Raw genomic sequence first — 16,687 nt, 5'->3', positions numbered from 1 at the left:
GGCTGTCCTTCCTTCCTTCCCACTCTATCTAAAATTGCCACTTGAGATACATTTTAATGCTATTAACAGACTGCAGCATATGCCATTTTTTATTTTGCACATAGCGCTACCTTAAAGGGTTAGTTCAACTTTGGGCAGATTTCCCAAAAAATCCCCTATGCATTGCAGCATGCTGTGCAGATTACAAATCACTTTATAAAATGCTCCTTTTGCATTTCATGTCATGCAGTAGGGCCATGCCCAGCCTGGCTGCAATAACTGCCTAGCAGGTGATCTCCCTCCATCACTGTAAACTGCAGGACGTGGAGAGAGTCCATAGACAGAGCAATCTCCAATATGTCTCCCATTTCTGAGACTACTCAGGTCAGATCTCAGTCTCCAACCCGCAGTGTAGACTCTTTCCTTCCACAATCTCCCTCTATGGACTCTCTCCACATGGGACAACACTCTCACGAATCAGATATTGGTGAGGTTGATGAAGACCTCTATTCATACATCTGCTCTCTGCTGACGAGGTCTGACCTCAAGAGGTATGTTTCCAATATTGAGGAGTCATATAAATCTGAAATGGAATGGTGGCTCAAATTGGTGCTCACCTCCAGGAGGTGAAAAATACCAAAGATCACTTGATTGACAGGATAAATACTCATTACCAAGTCCTCAACAACCCCATTGTACAACTCTAAGACCTAATTTACCAATTAGACGATCAGGAGAATGGCTCCTAGCACAATAATATCAGCGTGCATGAAGTCCCTGAGTCTGTAGAGCAGAAAGACCTGATCTCTATGCTTCGACTGTTCTTTAACCAACTCCAAAAAAAAAAAAAAAAAAAAAGGAGGCTGCATTAGAGACTGACTTAGCACACAAAGATCTGGGACAGAGCATCAATCCAGGTAGGCCTTGAGATATAATCTACTGCATGCATTTTTATTTATTAAAACAATCTATGATGCATGAACTTCTGATGCAATCATGTTAGATGGCTTTCCTATACTTTTGGACTGAGCACTCAAATTGCTCCTGGAAGCCCTTTAAACACATGGGGTTCAGTAGCTATAGGGATATACCCCCTCTATCTTATAGCTACCAAGGAAGGTAAAACTGCATCCTTTCGTCAGCTGGGAGATCCTAAATTCTGGGCATATTTCAAATCCCGCAGGTGCAACTTGCTGACTGGCCCTTCAGATGTCTCATGCTGGGTTTTCCAACCACTTACTAGTTCTTGTTGGTGATGTTCAAGCCACTTGGTTTTCTAAGAGGTCTATTTAATATGATCCAGGAAGGACCTCGCATCTATGGACTTCAGTCCAGTGGTAGCGCCAGAAACTTTCTGTCCTAGAAACATTCCACTATTATCACTATTATTTGTATAGCTTCCAGCTATACAAATATTCTAAACCACAGTAAGACCTTCAGGACAAATTTAAGGATACCAATATGCAGGGCTTGAAAAATTTGGCGGTGTCTCACCAGTCAGTCAAAAATTTCACCAGTCAGCATGACCTGACTATAGCCTTGCAATATATGTTAAAAATTTTTGGGGACAGATAGAGCTTTCTTTTGTGACCCCACGGGGGGTTATTTTTTTCTACTATATAATGAAAAAAGTACCATAAATGTAAAAAAAAAAAAGTTTCCCTATGTTATAAAACATTTATTCTTACCCATATTTTTAGTAAAACATAAAAGTCGGGGTCACGTCGGGTAAATAGACACCAAACATGTCAAGCCTTAAAATTGCGTGTGCCCGCAAAATCGCAAAAAACGCCCATACGCGACGATTAAAATGCTTTTACTGCTCATCAATTTAGTGTTATCAGTGATTAATGGCTCTAGAATTATTGCTCTCACTCCGACATTTGCGGCGATATGTAACATGTGCGGCACAATAGGCGCAATCGTCGTTTTCGCACGTAGGCACACCCGACGCATATCTACGTGTGTATGTGGGGGGCGGGGACTTAAATTTTTTTTTATTTTTTAATTTTTTTTATGCTTCTTTCTTTTTTTAATTTGCTGCTCGCCAGGCTCCACCGTCCTCTCGTCACAGACGAGTGGACGAGTGGATTTTTCGAGCTCTGCCAATATGCTTCTTCACTGTTAATTATTTGATCTTGTCCATCTCTGAAATAAGACTTGATGATGTTGACCTTCACTTATTATACAGGATTTATACACTTATCCTATGATTGACCACCCCCCATATTACATAGTGGTACGATGTCTAACAGATCAGATAACTGGCACCCCTCCCCTTCCTGCCCACCCTATACTCCTACCCCCTCTTCCTTTTTCAAACTACCCTTCCTTCCTATACATCCCCTCCTTCTCCCATTCCCTTATTATACCCGTCACTCTCTTCTTTCCTCATACCCTATTACCCCTGCCCCCCTTCTTTCCTCGTACCCTATTACACCCACCTCTTCAGTGGTTGTCGGTATTCACACACTGAATACCTTCAAAAAGAACTCCTCTCACCCAAAGTTAAAAAGGCTTATTAAAAGAGAACTATGTAAAATCCAATAAAGATTTATTGAATAAAAAAAAAGAGAACTATGGCCCAACCTTTTTTTGTCATATCTGTAAAAAATAAGTCAAGGCAACTGGACTTGCTGTATTTTTCTTGGAGACGTTTCACTGGTCATCCAACCAGCTTTCTCAATTCAAAATGTACAAAAATTCTCTAGGAATAAATATGGTGAATGTTGCTCCAATCCACATAATCTGTTAGTTGCAAAGCTGGTTGGATGACCAGTGAAACGTCTCCAAGAAAAATACAGCAAGTCCAGTTGCCTTGACTTATTTTTTACAGATATGACAAAAAAAGGTTGGGCCATAGTTCTCTTTAGGGTCACAGGAGAACATATACTAATATCCTCCTGTGACCTAAAATTCAGCATATAGTGGGCTATTGCCCGCTCTTTGCTGACAGTGCAGAGCCACGCTGCACCCGGGAAAGATCCCAACAATATTGTCGGAATCCACCCCACTGCCTGATTGACAGCTAGCTCTACCTCTCTAGAAGCAGAGTCAGCTGTGCTCTTCCCCCGTCCATTCCTTCAGTCAGCGCTGGAGAAATAGAGAGAGGGGAGGGGGGAATCCATGCGGGGAGCGGTGACTGACAGTCACCGCTCTCTGCAGGGAGATCAGGAACTCAGCGATATGTGATTATGTATGTGTGATAGCGGTTTGTGTGTTCCCAATCAAGAGCCAACATGTGATAGCTTCAGTGTCACACGTCGGCTCTAATTATGGGGATGAGTGTATTTCACTCTCCCCATAACTCTCCTTTGAATTCTCCAGGGGAACCAGTGCACATAATACATTTCCCCATTAAAATCTGTGCAGTAGTTTGAAAATAACATGCAATTTTTATTTCTGTGAGTGCTGGCTGTAGCTCCACCACAGACTGAAGCCCAAATTATGGGCGTTCCTTGATGGGATGTACAGCCAGCACTGGAGGTTGAGGGTTTAGTCTTTTCTCAATGCCCGTCATGATCCCTCTCCTCTGTGTGCTGTCAATCAGAACTGCTGTTTTTCTTTGTCCATCATGGTCGAATAGAGGGGAAGGTGAGCTATCCAACCACGCTGCTCAGCGACCCCTGCACAAATTTCAGCGAGAACAAGTGCTATGTGCACTGGGTCCCCTGGGAGATTTATCAAGCCTTTTTAACGTCTGGTGAGACTTCTTTACATGTGAATGTTTTTATGGTTCTGTTCATATAATATCTTATTGTATGCCATTGTTCGCTAAATTTAGCTATGGCTTCTCTATTACCTCCTTGCTGGATCGACATCTGCTTCACTCTTGGAGACATTTTCAATCAGTCTTTATCGGAAGTTACTTTCAGAGACATTTTCTCTTTCATTTTTTAATATATAATGCCCCAGTCCAGCAGAGTATATAATAGAATGAAATTTGTCTGAGGTAGAGATAAGGATATTCTTGTTATTTATTTATCCGTCTTGAAATTTGTGCATATTACGGATTGAGTGGGCCGTCCAGGTGACTGCACACCATGCTCCAGTATTTTATTCATCTTGCTAAATTGCTTTTTCCATTTCTTAATTATACTCACCTTGGATATGCAAAAATATTTTTGGCACTCGGACGACCCACTCAACTTGGTTTGAGGATTCTGACACGTCTCAAGGTTCATCCATGCATGTAGCTAGCATATTATATAGCTTTGATTTTCCTTATATATATATAGTTACATATATTGCAGATATATAACTATTCTTTGTTAACATACATGGAAGGGGTCTGCTGCATGCACCCTATATATTTATCTGTACTCTTACCTTTGATTTATGCTTTCTCCATTTCTGCATTGGCCATGCTCAGGTCTAAGGCCTAGTCTCTGGTGCTATCACCAATATTTCTTATGCACAGCAATTCATTTCGTATTTGTCATTCATTTCATCTTGGGGAATTCTTCCGAAATAGTCTTAGGCTGGGTTCACACCTAGGCGTATTGAATATGCGCGACAAACGCGCGTTTCTGTGGGCTACTTGGCAGTATCCCAATGGAAACGTGAGACCAAAACGCCCCAAAGAAGTACATGTACTTCTTTGGCCATAGGCCGTTTTGTATCGCGTTCGGACGGGCGGAAATACGGCAAGGTGTGAACCAGACCCATTGAATACAATGGGATTTAGATGTTTGAGCGTTTTGTAGAGCGTTCGTCGAGCGTTGAAAACGTTCAGGTGTGAACCAGGCCTTATTGTTTATCCCCCCAGGTCAGATGCCTTTATTTTACCTGGAGTTTGCACAGATTACCCTGCTTGTGCTACTTTGTCCTAGACCTCCCACAATTCTCGCAACGTGGGATTTAGCTGTTTGGCTTTACCATTAGATATTGGATGATGCCTCTGGAGCTGCCTTTAGTGGTGCTCCAGGTACAGTAGCTTTGTCCCTTTACCTACTGAACCCTGCCTGTCTCTCCCTCCCTTGACCATCCCATTGTTCTTCCCTTCTTGGAATCCCGCACCTGCAATAAATTTGGTCATATCACCACCCATATTTTGTCACTTGATGTTAGATAAATTACCAACCAAATCGAGGTTGGATGAGAACCTTCTTTTAAACATATTGTGTGTTGCAGACATTAAACAAACCATCTATAATTTTATCTCCGACTACAATTCTGATGAGACCTCCCCTACTTTTAATATGTTTTACAAGGAATTTTCACAATACATGGGGGAAGACTCAATCTAGACCCCAGCAAAATCTCTATTGCAAAAAATGAGCTGGAAATTCTACATCAGAAACAGGAGGAGGACTCCATTAACTTTCTTAAAGGAGAACTATGGGGTTCTATCTTTTTTTTTATTAACGGGGCTAAGCGCCGCAATAAGAAGACATCCCGACGTATCTGACGGGATCCTCCCCACTGATGACTGACAGTGATTCTTGAGAGCTGCTGCGCGTCCACGAATATATGGACATGCGCAGCAGCTCTCTCCTTACCTGCACGTCCCCGTGTGCCAGCTCCTTCCCCCCTCTCTCTCTCTCTCCCTGCTGACACTGACATACCAAAATGATCGTGGATCGTTGATGACAGAGGGGAAGGAGCTCTCTCTCTCTCTCTCTCTCTCTTCAGCATTTACTACAAATGGGAAAGTCCATATATGGTAAATGATGTCACTGGAGATCCCTGCTGATCGGATCCGCTGATCGGATCAGCTGGAGATCCCTGCTGATCGGATCCGATCAGCAGGGATCCCCAGTGACATCATTTACCATATATGGACTTTCCCATTTGTAGTAAGTGCTGGAGAGAGAGAGCTCCTTCCCCTCTGTCATCAGCGATCCACGATCATTTTGGTATGTCAGTGTCAGCAGGGAGAGAGAGAGGGGGGGAAGGAGCTGGCACACGGGGATGTGCAGGTAAGGAGAGAGCTGCTGCGCATGTCCATATATTTGTGGACGCGCAGCAGCTCTCAAGAATCAGTCAGTAATCAGTGGGGAGGATCCCGTCAGATACGTCGGGATGTCTTCTCATTGCGGCGCTTAGCCCCGCCCACCACCTTAAATAAGGTTTTACAGCCTTACTGCATTTTGGCTAATTAGAGTAAATTACATTATTTACTTATTTAGCCTAAGGAATGCATTAATAAAAAAAAGATAGAACCCCATAGTTCTCCTTTAACACCTTTTTCCAACTTCTAGATGAAACTTCCCTGTATGCCAGAGATTGATGGCAGAGGTTTGCTTTTAGCCCACACCCTCTGCCCTCAGTCTCAAAGTATTAAGTATACCATTTCAGACATCCTACAAACCTTTCACAATTGCGAATCATCCTTGTATAATTTAAAACAAGGCCCTTCCTTTCTGAATTTGTAACGTACTTGATAATCCAGCATTTCTAGTTGGTCTTTGCTCTCCTTTGGTCTTAGGGTGGAATAGGGCCGACAACGTTATTCATAATAATTTCTTACTCTTTGGCTGAATTAAAATCTCATCATTCACACACTAAGGGCCTATAGATGGCCTACACACAGCTCAATAGTTTTTATTTAATCACAAAAACATTGTAAATTGTGTAAGCTTACACATATAATATTTGAATCTGCTTTCTTATTTAGCTTTAGTGGGATACATAACGGAGAGCAATATTTATCTCATTGTTTGGTATTCCGGTAACTGGCTGAAAGGTGGCATAGTAAGAAAATAGATGCTACCTGTCTGGTTGTGCAGTGCCTGGGGTGTGAAACTTAAAGGATCAGAACAGAATTGCATATTTTTTGATAAGCAAGACTGTGTACATAACACAGACTGTTTTATACTCTTTGCCTGGAGTTTTACTTTAACTATAGGGCTCTGATTTTTATGGCTGCACTGCTGCTGGTGTGCGTGGACAATGCTGATGCACTGCACTGCCAGCACTGCTGCTGATGTGTGTGGACAATGCTGATGCGCTCGATCAAACTGTATTGCACTGTTACTTTCTTTTTTTTCGTAGAACTTTATTGAAATTACACAAATGACATTTCATTAAGTTCTATGGGCTCACCGCCCATCTGTGGTGATGCATGGCTCCCAAGCTAGAATCACACCCAGCCAAACTAAAGCTAAATAAGGGGTAATTATAAATCCTTTTTACCAGGCAAGCACAGTTATAATAACGTTATACTAGTTATGCAGATTCTTGCATAAGCCCAATCATGAAAGGTTCTCTATAAATGTGTAGCTCATTAATTTTATAGTACTAGAACTCTAATTGCTAAATGTAGTCTGCCAAAATATTCAACACAATATTTTAATAGTAGTAACTAAATAAAACATGTTACTTTGTGCACTACAACCTTACACAATCTCACCAAATCTTTACAGCATACTGTTAAATACATTTCAAAAAATTATTTTTTTAACATGTTGTTCTACTGACATTACATCAGTAAGTCTTTGTGACCAGAGATACATGACTGAAATGCACTTTATTAAACCAAAACAAATTGTAACAATAACTGATCCAATTTGAAAAGGCATCCTGACAAATGTATTTATACAGAAACTATCGCATATCTGGGTATCAGATAATTGAAATTGGTTTATAATCTTGTTGACATAGACCCAGTGTGCCAGCAGCCACTTGTAAGCTGAACCAAGGTCAATGAGGAACATCCTGTTAATATAGTAAGAGGCAATGCCATTGCTCAAGCAAAGTAAACCAAAAAGTGTAAATTTACCAAAACAAGGGCATAAAAAACATGCATCCTTACATAGAATTCATTTTTTTTTAAACTATCTGTATTTAAGTGTGCCAAACACCAATATTCTGCCCTGTGTCTGCACTCCAGCTCTTATAAGGCTATTAAAGAAAACTTGTATGGAGAGATTACAGAGGCTTCTATTTTTTGACTGATACATCTGAAAGTATAACAAGCTTGTGGTTTGTACTGGCTTCAATATTTTCTGATGCACTAACCCCAAATAAGTATGGAGATTAAAAGACTTAATTCCTTCTAATCTGCAGGTTTGTTCCGAGTTAGTGACTTGGAAAGTACTGAAGCCAGAAACAGACAGGTAGGCTCAACTCCAGCTTTTGGAAATAACTTTTTTCAATTTCTGCAGACCTTCTAAAATAAACAAATTTAGCTTTTGCTGCATTCACCTTCTCTACAGCAATGTCCCCCACAGACATCATCAGTCCTCTTCTGCTGAGCACAGGTCATCATAGACATAGACCCTGGGGGAAAGGGAGGAGTGTGTCATCAGTCTGGCCTAGGCTGCTGGCCTGGGCTGCTAAGAATGCTGTAGAGAATGGTATTCAATCGTAGTAAAAGTCTGGTAAACCGCAAGCTTTCCTATTGCCGCATATAAATGTGATGAGGTGGCAATAATTTTTGAATGGCACCCTAACACTGTTGCAGTGCCAGGCAATGCACCTGCACTGCAGGGCATCATCACGCACACACCATTCATTAAAAAAAAGTGGTGAGGTGCATTTTTTACTGTGGCTCTTCAGTATTTTTTTGCCACAGATTCAAATTTAATATGGTTGAATTTAATTTAAGGTGCACTGCCTGCCCAATGAAAATCAATAGATTGCCTAAAAGCCCAACTCTGGGCAGCAGAAATAATTTCACCCTTACAGAAAGTAAACTGCAAGGGCTAAATGCTTGTTTAGTCTTGTGGGTGATGACAAACATTGCCACATACAAAAATATAGCCTACAATACGGCCATACTTTCTCTGCTGGGAGTGACAGCTGCAGCATGCACCCGCCGCCAATCAACCTGGATAAATCAATGTCAGAGAGCCAAGTCTGAGTGGCTACAGCCATACAGGGCCATATGCGTCTCCCCAAACACAGACCGTCTACGTTCAAGGAGATGCCTACAGCTCTGTACACATGTATATACAGTATGCATGCAGCTGCCTCCTCCCGTCTGTGTTTACTGCCATCTGCACAAGCCCTTAGACATAGATAGTATCTGCAAATGTCTACTATGGACATTCAGGTATTCATATAAATATGCTAAGCGTGTTATATGCTATGCTGCTTAGGAGCATATCCATTCTTCATTACATTTTAACATCTGATCATCACAATTTAGTAAGCGATCCCGCTTGTTCACTGTATCTTACCATTGGATCTAATCTTTTTCTGATTTAACATCCTTGCAACTAGCATTTTTAAAAAAAAACATCAATGGCAGCCTCCATACTTTTCTCATGACAAGGTCACTTTAAATACAGTTTTCCTACCTTTAATTTTAATATACAAGACCCAGTGCAGCCGATTAAACAAGAAAATAAGCAAGAATGTATATTTAATCACAGATTGGCCTGTAGTAACCAGAATTATAATTGGTTACTAAGGTTAACACATTTCCTACATCATAAATACTATGTGCACTACTACACTTTAATTCTGTTTCATTCCTAAAGTGTTAGTTACAATTGGTTCAGCAAACAAGATGGCTGCCTACACCATATATAGGCGACATATACACTCTTTCGAACCCATAAAGCACTCCTCAGTGTCACATCATACTGTATCAAAAGTGCATTGAAAATGTCACTTTTCCCACTGGGAAAATTCAAATCAGACCTGGAAACTGCAATATATATCTGTCAGTGCAAACAATATTCATTGTTCCAATGTGGTCAGCATTTTTCTAGATCTTGCTTAACTTTCTTAGTGCTGCCATTTATTTTTCAAAAGCTGGAAGTAAATTCACTTCCATATTTACAGAAAGGTGCATGCATGAGCGGTCATATTAGATGACATCGGGGAATAGATGAAATTTCGACCATTAGACCTCCCCTAGGAAAGTGCTAAAAAATAATTTTTTTTGCTAAATACTCAAAATGTATCACAGTAGTATCTAAGAGAATTTTGCTAAGCATGACAGCCTTATTACATATTTTATTCACACTATATTAAATGTTTAGGCATTGGTGGAGCAAACCAAAATATCTTCACATTCCTAACAGTAGCGGTTACTAAAATTAGTTTTAAATAGCGAATGTACCGTACCATCAAACATTGCTACACTGAAGAGGGATTGTTGCCTGAACTGCCTCCTGAAATCAATGCGTCCGCGAGTGTTGAACTGCTGGGCCTCCGCCACAGCAATGGTTCAGACCTTGAAATCACTAGTGTCCTGTGGTGAAGTTTTTAGAAGTGTCAGTTACAGAAGAAACCTCAGGCAGCAATTCCTCTTCACGGCACGAAGCATGGCAATGCAGAGTAATTATGTACTCTTTTCTTTACAGGAACATTTGATATTAACAATGTGACAGGGTTGTTTTAAACATTGCTATGCTCCTAGTAAACCCATCACAAGCATCAGCAATTAAACTGAGCATCAAATGAAAAAATTATAGTCAAAAGATTACTATTAGCTAAAAGCTAAATGATCAGAAGATCCAGAAGTGCAGGTACCTGAATATATGTACAATTGTCCTGTAAATTCTGGGTTTTACACCTCCCACCCCACTGCTCAGAGAAGTCAACCATTACTAGGATGGGCAAGAGAAAGGTTTGGAAAGCAGGAATAGGCCCAAGGTCAACTTTTACTGAAGAGCTAAGATAAAGTCTGTTTTTTTAGATCTATGATCATAGGGTTTTCACTGAAGGTATCCTCTGCGTCTGCACTTTGCTCAGTTTGATCTTTAAAGGACCAGTAAACCTAAAATACAACCTACCTTTATGTAAAATACCATGTGTGTAACCATGAACTTCAGTCTTGCTGAAAGCTGATGGCAACAGTAATGAGGTGATGGTACAATGTAATTTTATATGCAGTTAGTTTAGTGGAGTTGTTTAGTTGCAACCTCTGAGGACAGACATATGGGAGCTGCCTTGTTTGTAAGTGTGCAGGCTTTGGGCTGTTATTTTGGCTTTACTACCTAAAAAGTGAGCCATTTGGAGGAAGTACACAGGATGGGAGTTCAGACTTTCCTACCTTCATGCAAGTTTCAGGTCAGTGATTCACTGGGTAGCAGAGCTAGGATTAGGATGCCAACTCTGCAGTTCGCACCTTTGAAAATGAAGTACGCAGTTGCAGCCCCCATATTATTATCCTCACAGATTTACTTTAAGATATTTAAAATACATTTACATTTGCTAAGGGGTATCTATAATAACAAAGGGAAAATTAGGCATGTGCCCATTGAAACAAACTCCTCCATATGGTCTTTTTTTTATAAAAATAAGAGCTGGAATTTGATTGATTGCTAAAGACAACACTTTCATTGTTCCCCACTACGAGCTATTCCCCCTGCCCTCCCACAACTCGATTCTCTGTGCCTGACAGGCTAATCGTGAGGTTTAAGCATGGTCAAGCAGGGGCGGGACCTAATGCCTACCAGTGTGACCTCACAACAAAGTTCAAATCCCATTCGCACTGCCACGGTCTCAAAACCACAAGGTATATGTGGTGCCCAGGTGACCACACGGATGGCGCCGTGCAAAACACTAATAGCAAATAAAAGTAAATCACCGGCACACACTTGAAGGGTTTTTAAAGAATTGATGTTTATTCAATACCCAATGTCACATACTGTCATACGGTGCTAAAGTTTCGGGTCCGCACAGGGATCCTTCATCAGAGCGTCACTGTCGCTGTGATGAAGGATCCCTGTGCGGACCCGAAACGTTAGCACCGTATAACTGTATGTGACATTGGGTATTGAATAAACATATCAATACTTTAAAAATCCTTCAAGTGTGTGCCGGTGATTACTTTTATTTACCAGTGTGACCTGACATTTTGATAAAGCAGTGATTCGGTCATTCACTGCAGGTGAATCTTCCAGGTGCATGTGTTTTAAATAAGTGATTCATCACCAGTGAATTTTTTTATGAAAGTCACATTTACTGCTTTATAAACAAGCCCCTTAGTGTATGGTTTGTATTTGTGTTGAACTGCAATGGAGATCAAGATTGCAGGCCATGGATTAGTAAAGGTAAGTTAAGGCCTAAGATCATTTTTTGTTAAAGATCTCTATTATGACACTTTAAGATAAGAGCAGTCATTCCTAATTATCTGGATTACTGCATTCATGCCCGATTTTAAAGAAGCACAAAGACTACATAAACTTTTTTTCTTTTGATTCTTGCTGTTCCAGAATTGAAAGGTAAAGATGTAAATGTATGCCTGAACCCAAGAACAAACATGTAATATATTGCAGCTTACCAGTGGCAGCATTTGTTTTATACATTTTCTGCAAGTACAGAAAAATCCTGATAGAAATCCAGTATCCTTGTTGCCTGTGTACTGAACTGAACTCTCAAAGAATGTGATCGGCTTTCCAAGCTATTACACAACCCCTCCTCCTTATGTATTAGCGATGAGTAAAGAGGGAGATGTGTGTAATCCTGCCATGGGGTGACAACATGCTCCTATAGTACAGTGAGACAGAAAGTGTGTTAAAAGAGAACTATAGCCAAACCTTTTTTGGCTATAGTTCTTTTGGGTCACAGGAGTACATTTATTATTGTACTTCTGTAACCCCAAACTCAGCATACAGCGGGCTACTGCCTGCTATATACTGACAGCGCAGAGCCATGCTGAAGTAGGGAAAGATCCCGACCTCTAGAGTTACAGCCAGCTGTGCCCATCACCTCCTCTTCTTTGTCCCTCCAATAAGCACTGGAGGAACGGAGAGAGGAATCCATGCAGGGAGTGGTGATTGACAGTCACGGCTCTCTGCAGGAAGAAGCCGTAAGCGGAACGATCAGCGGTTTGTGATCACTCAGTTCTCGAGCTATAGAGCCAGCATGTGACAGCTGTAGTGTCACATGTTGGTTCGAATTATTGGGAAGAGTACATTTTACTTTCCCAATACTTCTCCTTTAAAAGCTGGATGGCAGGATAAAAAAGGAAAACAAAGCTTAAAAAAATGAAAACTAATGCAGCCACCACATCTAAGGACTGGTAAACGGAAATATATTAAATTTTTCTGTTTGGGTTTAGATATGCTTTAAGTTTTAAATTTACTGGCTCTTTATAATGAAAATGTTCTGTGCTTCTAAAAAAGAAACTGATAATGTTGTGATACAAATGATACCATAACAAAGATGCCCTAATTTCAATATCTGTAGCTGATAAGATTTCTCAATAAAGCAAGTAACTTGTAGAACAGATACTGCTGTCATTCTGAAAAGCTACATTAAAATGTATGGACAAGCTGTACTTTTGGTGCAGCCTGGACAATCCGAATAAATGGCAATACATGCTGTAATCCCTGAACAGAATTCTTTTGGACTAGCTGGATTGTCTGAATGTTCTGGTTTCCAGCGGTTTGTATATTCTGGAGACCCTGAATCTTTTGAACAGTTTGTAGGCCATGACTAGTTGGTATGGCCCTCAGCTGCACATTTTGTGGAAGCTGGACAGTGTTGTGGCTCTGAATGCTAGGTAACAATTGAAGGTGATTCTGGCCAGTCTGCAAACCTTGGATATTTTCAACCAAGTGCAGATTCTGATCATTTTGGAAGTTATCTACTACTTGCAGAGTCTGTTCTCCTTGAGAACTCTGGATAATAAAGACCTTTTGACATTCTGGAGCAATGTTGGCAGGTTCTTGTATATTAGACATGGTTTGAATTTGGACATTAGAAACATCTTGTAGGCCCTGAATATTTTCCACTCCTTGCACACACAATCGTGTCTGCTCTCCATCAGCATTTTGCAAGACAAGGACATTCTGCAAACCTTCTTCTGTCTGAAGGGTTTCAAAGTGGACATCCTGAACTTCCTCCATTGATTGCAAGTTTTCTACGGTCTCCGTAGAGCTTAAGAGTTCCTCTCCTGGAGAATTCTGCACAACAATCAAGTTTTGACTTTCCTGCAAACTAGAGACATTCTGCGGCTCTGGAAGTGCTTGTATGTGAATATCTGAAAGATGAGATGCGTTTGGACTTGTCTGAAGGTGCACATTTGATAGTTCTTGATGGATATGGACATTAGCAATATTTTGAGAGTTTGATACAGTTTGCATACCGGGCATGTCTTCTGGTTTCAGTCGAATGTTTGACACTTCCTGAGCACCAGACAAACTCTGAATAGTTATGTCTTGTGTACTGGGTAATTGTTGGATTTGTATATTTGCAGTCTTCGGTGCGGATGGAATAGCATTAATTTGCATTGTTGGGAACTGCAGATGACTCTGATCGGTCACATTCTGTAAGAAAATAATATTTTGACCCACAGGAAGTGTCTGAGCTCGGGGAAAGCTTTGAATAGTCTGTATTTGAAGAGGCTGCATGTTAGGAACCGTTTGGCTTGTGTTGGGCATAATAAGAATGTTTTTGTTAGGACTAGTAAAATTACCAACAGTATTCAAAGTTTTTTGCTTGGGCTTCTTTCGCAAAGCCTTACTCTGTGGAGATTTTTGACGTGCATTGCTTTGTACTGTAACTAAATTGGAAGTACTGGGTGCGACAGGAAACTTCTGCTGAGGCTGCAATACTTGCGAAGAAGGCACAAGTATAAACTTATGAGTGTTTTGTTGTGGCACTTGTACCAGGAAAAAAGTCTGTGAATTTAAGGTACTTGGTTGGTTGCAGACTTCAACATTTAGCATGGTTGGCATGTCGGGCAAATATTGAACTTTATGAGTAGCAGGCACAGCTTGCCCGTTTTGGGTAGCTAGTGTAGTTAGTGCGGCCGAGTCGCCATTTCCGCCACTGTTTACAGAATGGGTGCGCAGATGTCTCTGAAGATAAGAAGACATGACAAAACCTTTGCCACAAATTGTGCACCTGTAAGGTCGGTCGCTGGAGTGTGTGCGTTGATGTAACTGCAAATTTGAAGAGTGTGTGAATGTTTTGTCACATTTTTCACATTTATAAGGCTTTTCTCCTGTGTGGGTCCTTTCATGCTGACGTAGATTAGAAGTCTGAGTGAAGGTCTTGCCACACATAACACAGGCAAATGGCCGTTCCCCTGTGTGAAGCTGCCTGTGGCGACGTAGGCAAGAAGTATTTTTGAAGGACTTTCCACATTCTGTACAAATGTAAGGCCTTTCCCCTGTATGAAGCCGTAAATGGTACTGATAATGTGAGGACCATTTAAATGTAAGGCCACACTCAGCACACTTGAATGCTCTGACACCTGTGTGAACCCGTTGGTGTATAGACAAAAGGGAAGAGCGCTTAAAAGCTTTTCCACATTCTGAACACTTGTAAGGGCGCTCTCCAGTATGGTCTCTCATGTGGTAGCGCAAGCCTGAGGATCCTTTGAAGGCTTTATTACATTCTGTACATTTGTATGGCCGTTCAACAGTCTCAGCAGGAGTGGCAGTGGTAAAGGGAGGAATGATCTCAATGGTCTGTGGGCAGGTCACCTCTGCTTCTGTCTGAATAAGCTGTTGTTCTTCTGTGTGTGTTCGCTGGTGCATCAAAAGGTTAGAGAGCTGCACAAATGTCTTTTCACAGATTGAGCATTTATAAGGCCTCTCGTTAGAGTGTGTATATTGATGGCGAGACAACCCTGAGGCATTTTTAAAAGTCTTGTCGCATAATGTACAAGAATAGCTCTGATCATCAGCATGGCTCTGCTGGTGTTCAAGAAGCATCTCCTCGCTCCTAAAGGTTAATTCGCATGTGCCACACTTATAAAGCATCTCCACCGTTTCAATTTCGCTAGATGTTGTAAGGAAAACTTCAGCATCTGTTTGAACAAACGTCTGTTCAATTGCATGAGATTGCAGGTGCTTCTGCAGGAAATCATCTGAAATAAACACCTTGCCGCACAAGTCACATTTGTGCGTGGGCCCGTCGTTGTGTGTACGCTGGTGAAGCAGCAAGTTAGAGGAATGGGTGAAGGATTTGCCACATTCAGTGCACTTGTAAGGCCGTTCCCCTGTGTGAATCCGCTCATGTTGTTTTAAGTTGGTTGACTGTGTAAATGCTTTGCCACATTCTGTACACACGTAAGGTCGCTCTCCTGTGTGAATGTTTCTGTGGCGTCTCAAGCTTGAGGAATTCTTAAACGCTTTGTCACAGGTGTTGCATTTATAAGGCCGCTCTCCTGTATGTTGTCTCATGTGATACTGATAATGGGAGGACCACTTAAATGCCATTCCGCACACATTGCATTTAAATGAGCGAAATCCTGTGTGCACACTCTGGTGGATCTGCAGCAGAGAGGCGCGCTTAAAAGCTTTACCACAGTCCCCACACTTGTAGGGCCTTTCCCCAGTATGGCTTCTCTGGTGATAAAGGAGGGCTGAGGAGCCTTTAAAAGCTTTTGGACACTCTGAGCATTTGTAAGGTCGTTCCCCAGTATGGGTTCTTTGGTGATGTATTAATCTTGAAGACCATTTAAAGACTTTTCCACACTCGAGACACTCATATTGATGGCTGCTTGCTTCTGTAGGTTGCACCAGTGGCTGTTGTTGTATGGAAGATGCTTGTACCTCCAGTTCCTGTGCACCCACCATTTTAAAGGATTGCTAAGAGATAACGAAGAAAGAAATAAAGGTTATTTCCTACATTCTACTAACTAAATGATTGCCTATCTCCGGGCAGATAGAAGAGACACAAATTTATAAAGCTCTCCATGCATTAATACATCATTACATTTATTTTATTTTATGTGAGCAGTGTAATAGGGGTGCAACAACTAATCGACTAAATCGATTATTGAAAAAGTTGTCAATGTTTTCAATCATCGCTTAATCGTCTTCCGAATGGTTGGCCCTGTTCACGGCTC

The 16,687-nt window shown here is 41.2% G+C and overlaps 1 protein-coding gene across 1 annotated transcript; it reads right to left on the bottom strand.

Moving 5' to 3' along the window:
- Positions 1 to 13,089: 13,089 nt before the first annotated feature.
- ZNF628 (zinc finger protein 628) lies at positions 13,090 to 16,420 on the bottom strand. The gene has a single exon (XM_018553307.1). It carries the CDS (start codon positions 16,413 to 16,415, stop codon positions 13,140 to 13,142), a length of 3,276 nt encoding a protein of 1,091 aa, XP_018408809.1. The 5' UTR covers positions 16,416 to 16,420; the 3' UTR covers positions 13,090 to 13,139.
- Positions 16,421 to 16,687: the final 267 nt, after the last annotated feature.

Source organism: Nanorana parkeri, unplaced genomic scaffold, assembly GCF_000935625.1.
Source record: "Nanorana parkeri isolate BGI_ZX_2015 unplaced genomic scaffold, ASM93562v1 scaffold116, whole genome shotgun sequence".
Lineage (NCBI taxonomy): Eukaryota > Metazoa > Chordata > Amphibia > Anura > Dicroglossidae > Nanorana > Nanorana parkeri.
Note: the sequence above shows the minus strand (reverse complement) of the source record. Positions and strands in the feature narration are given on the sequence as shown.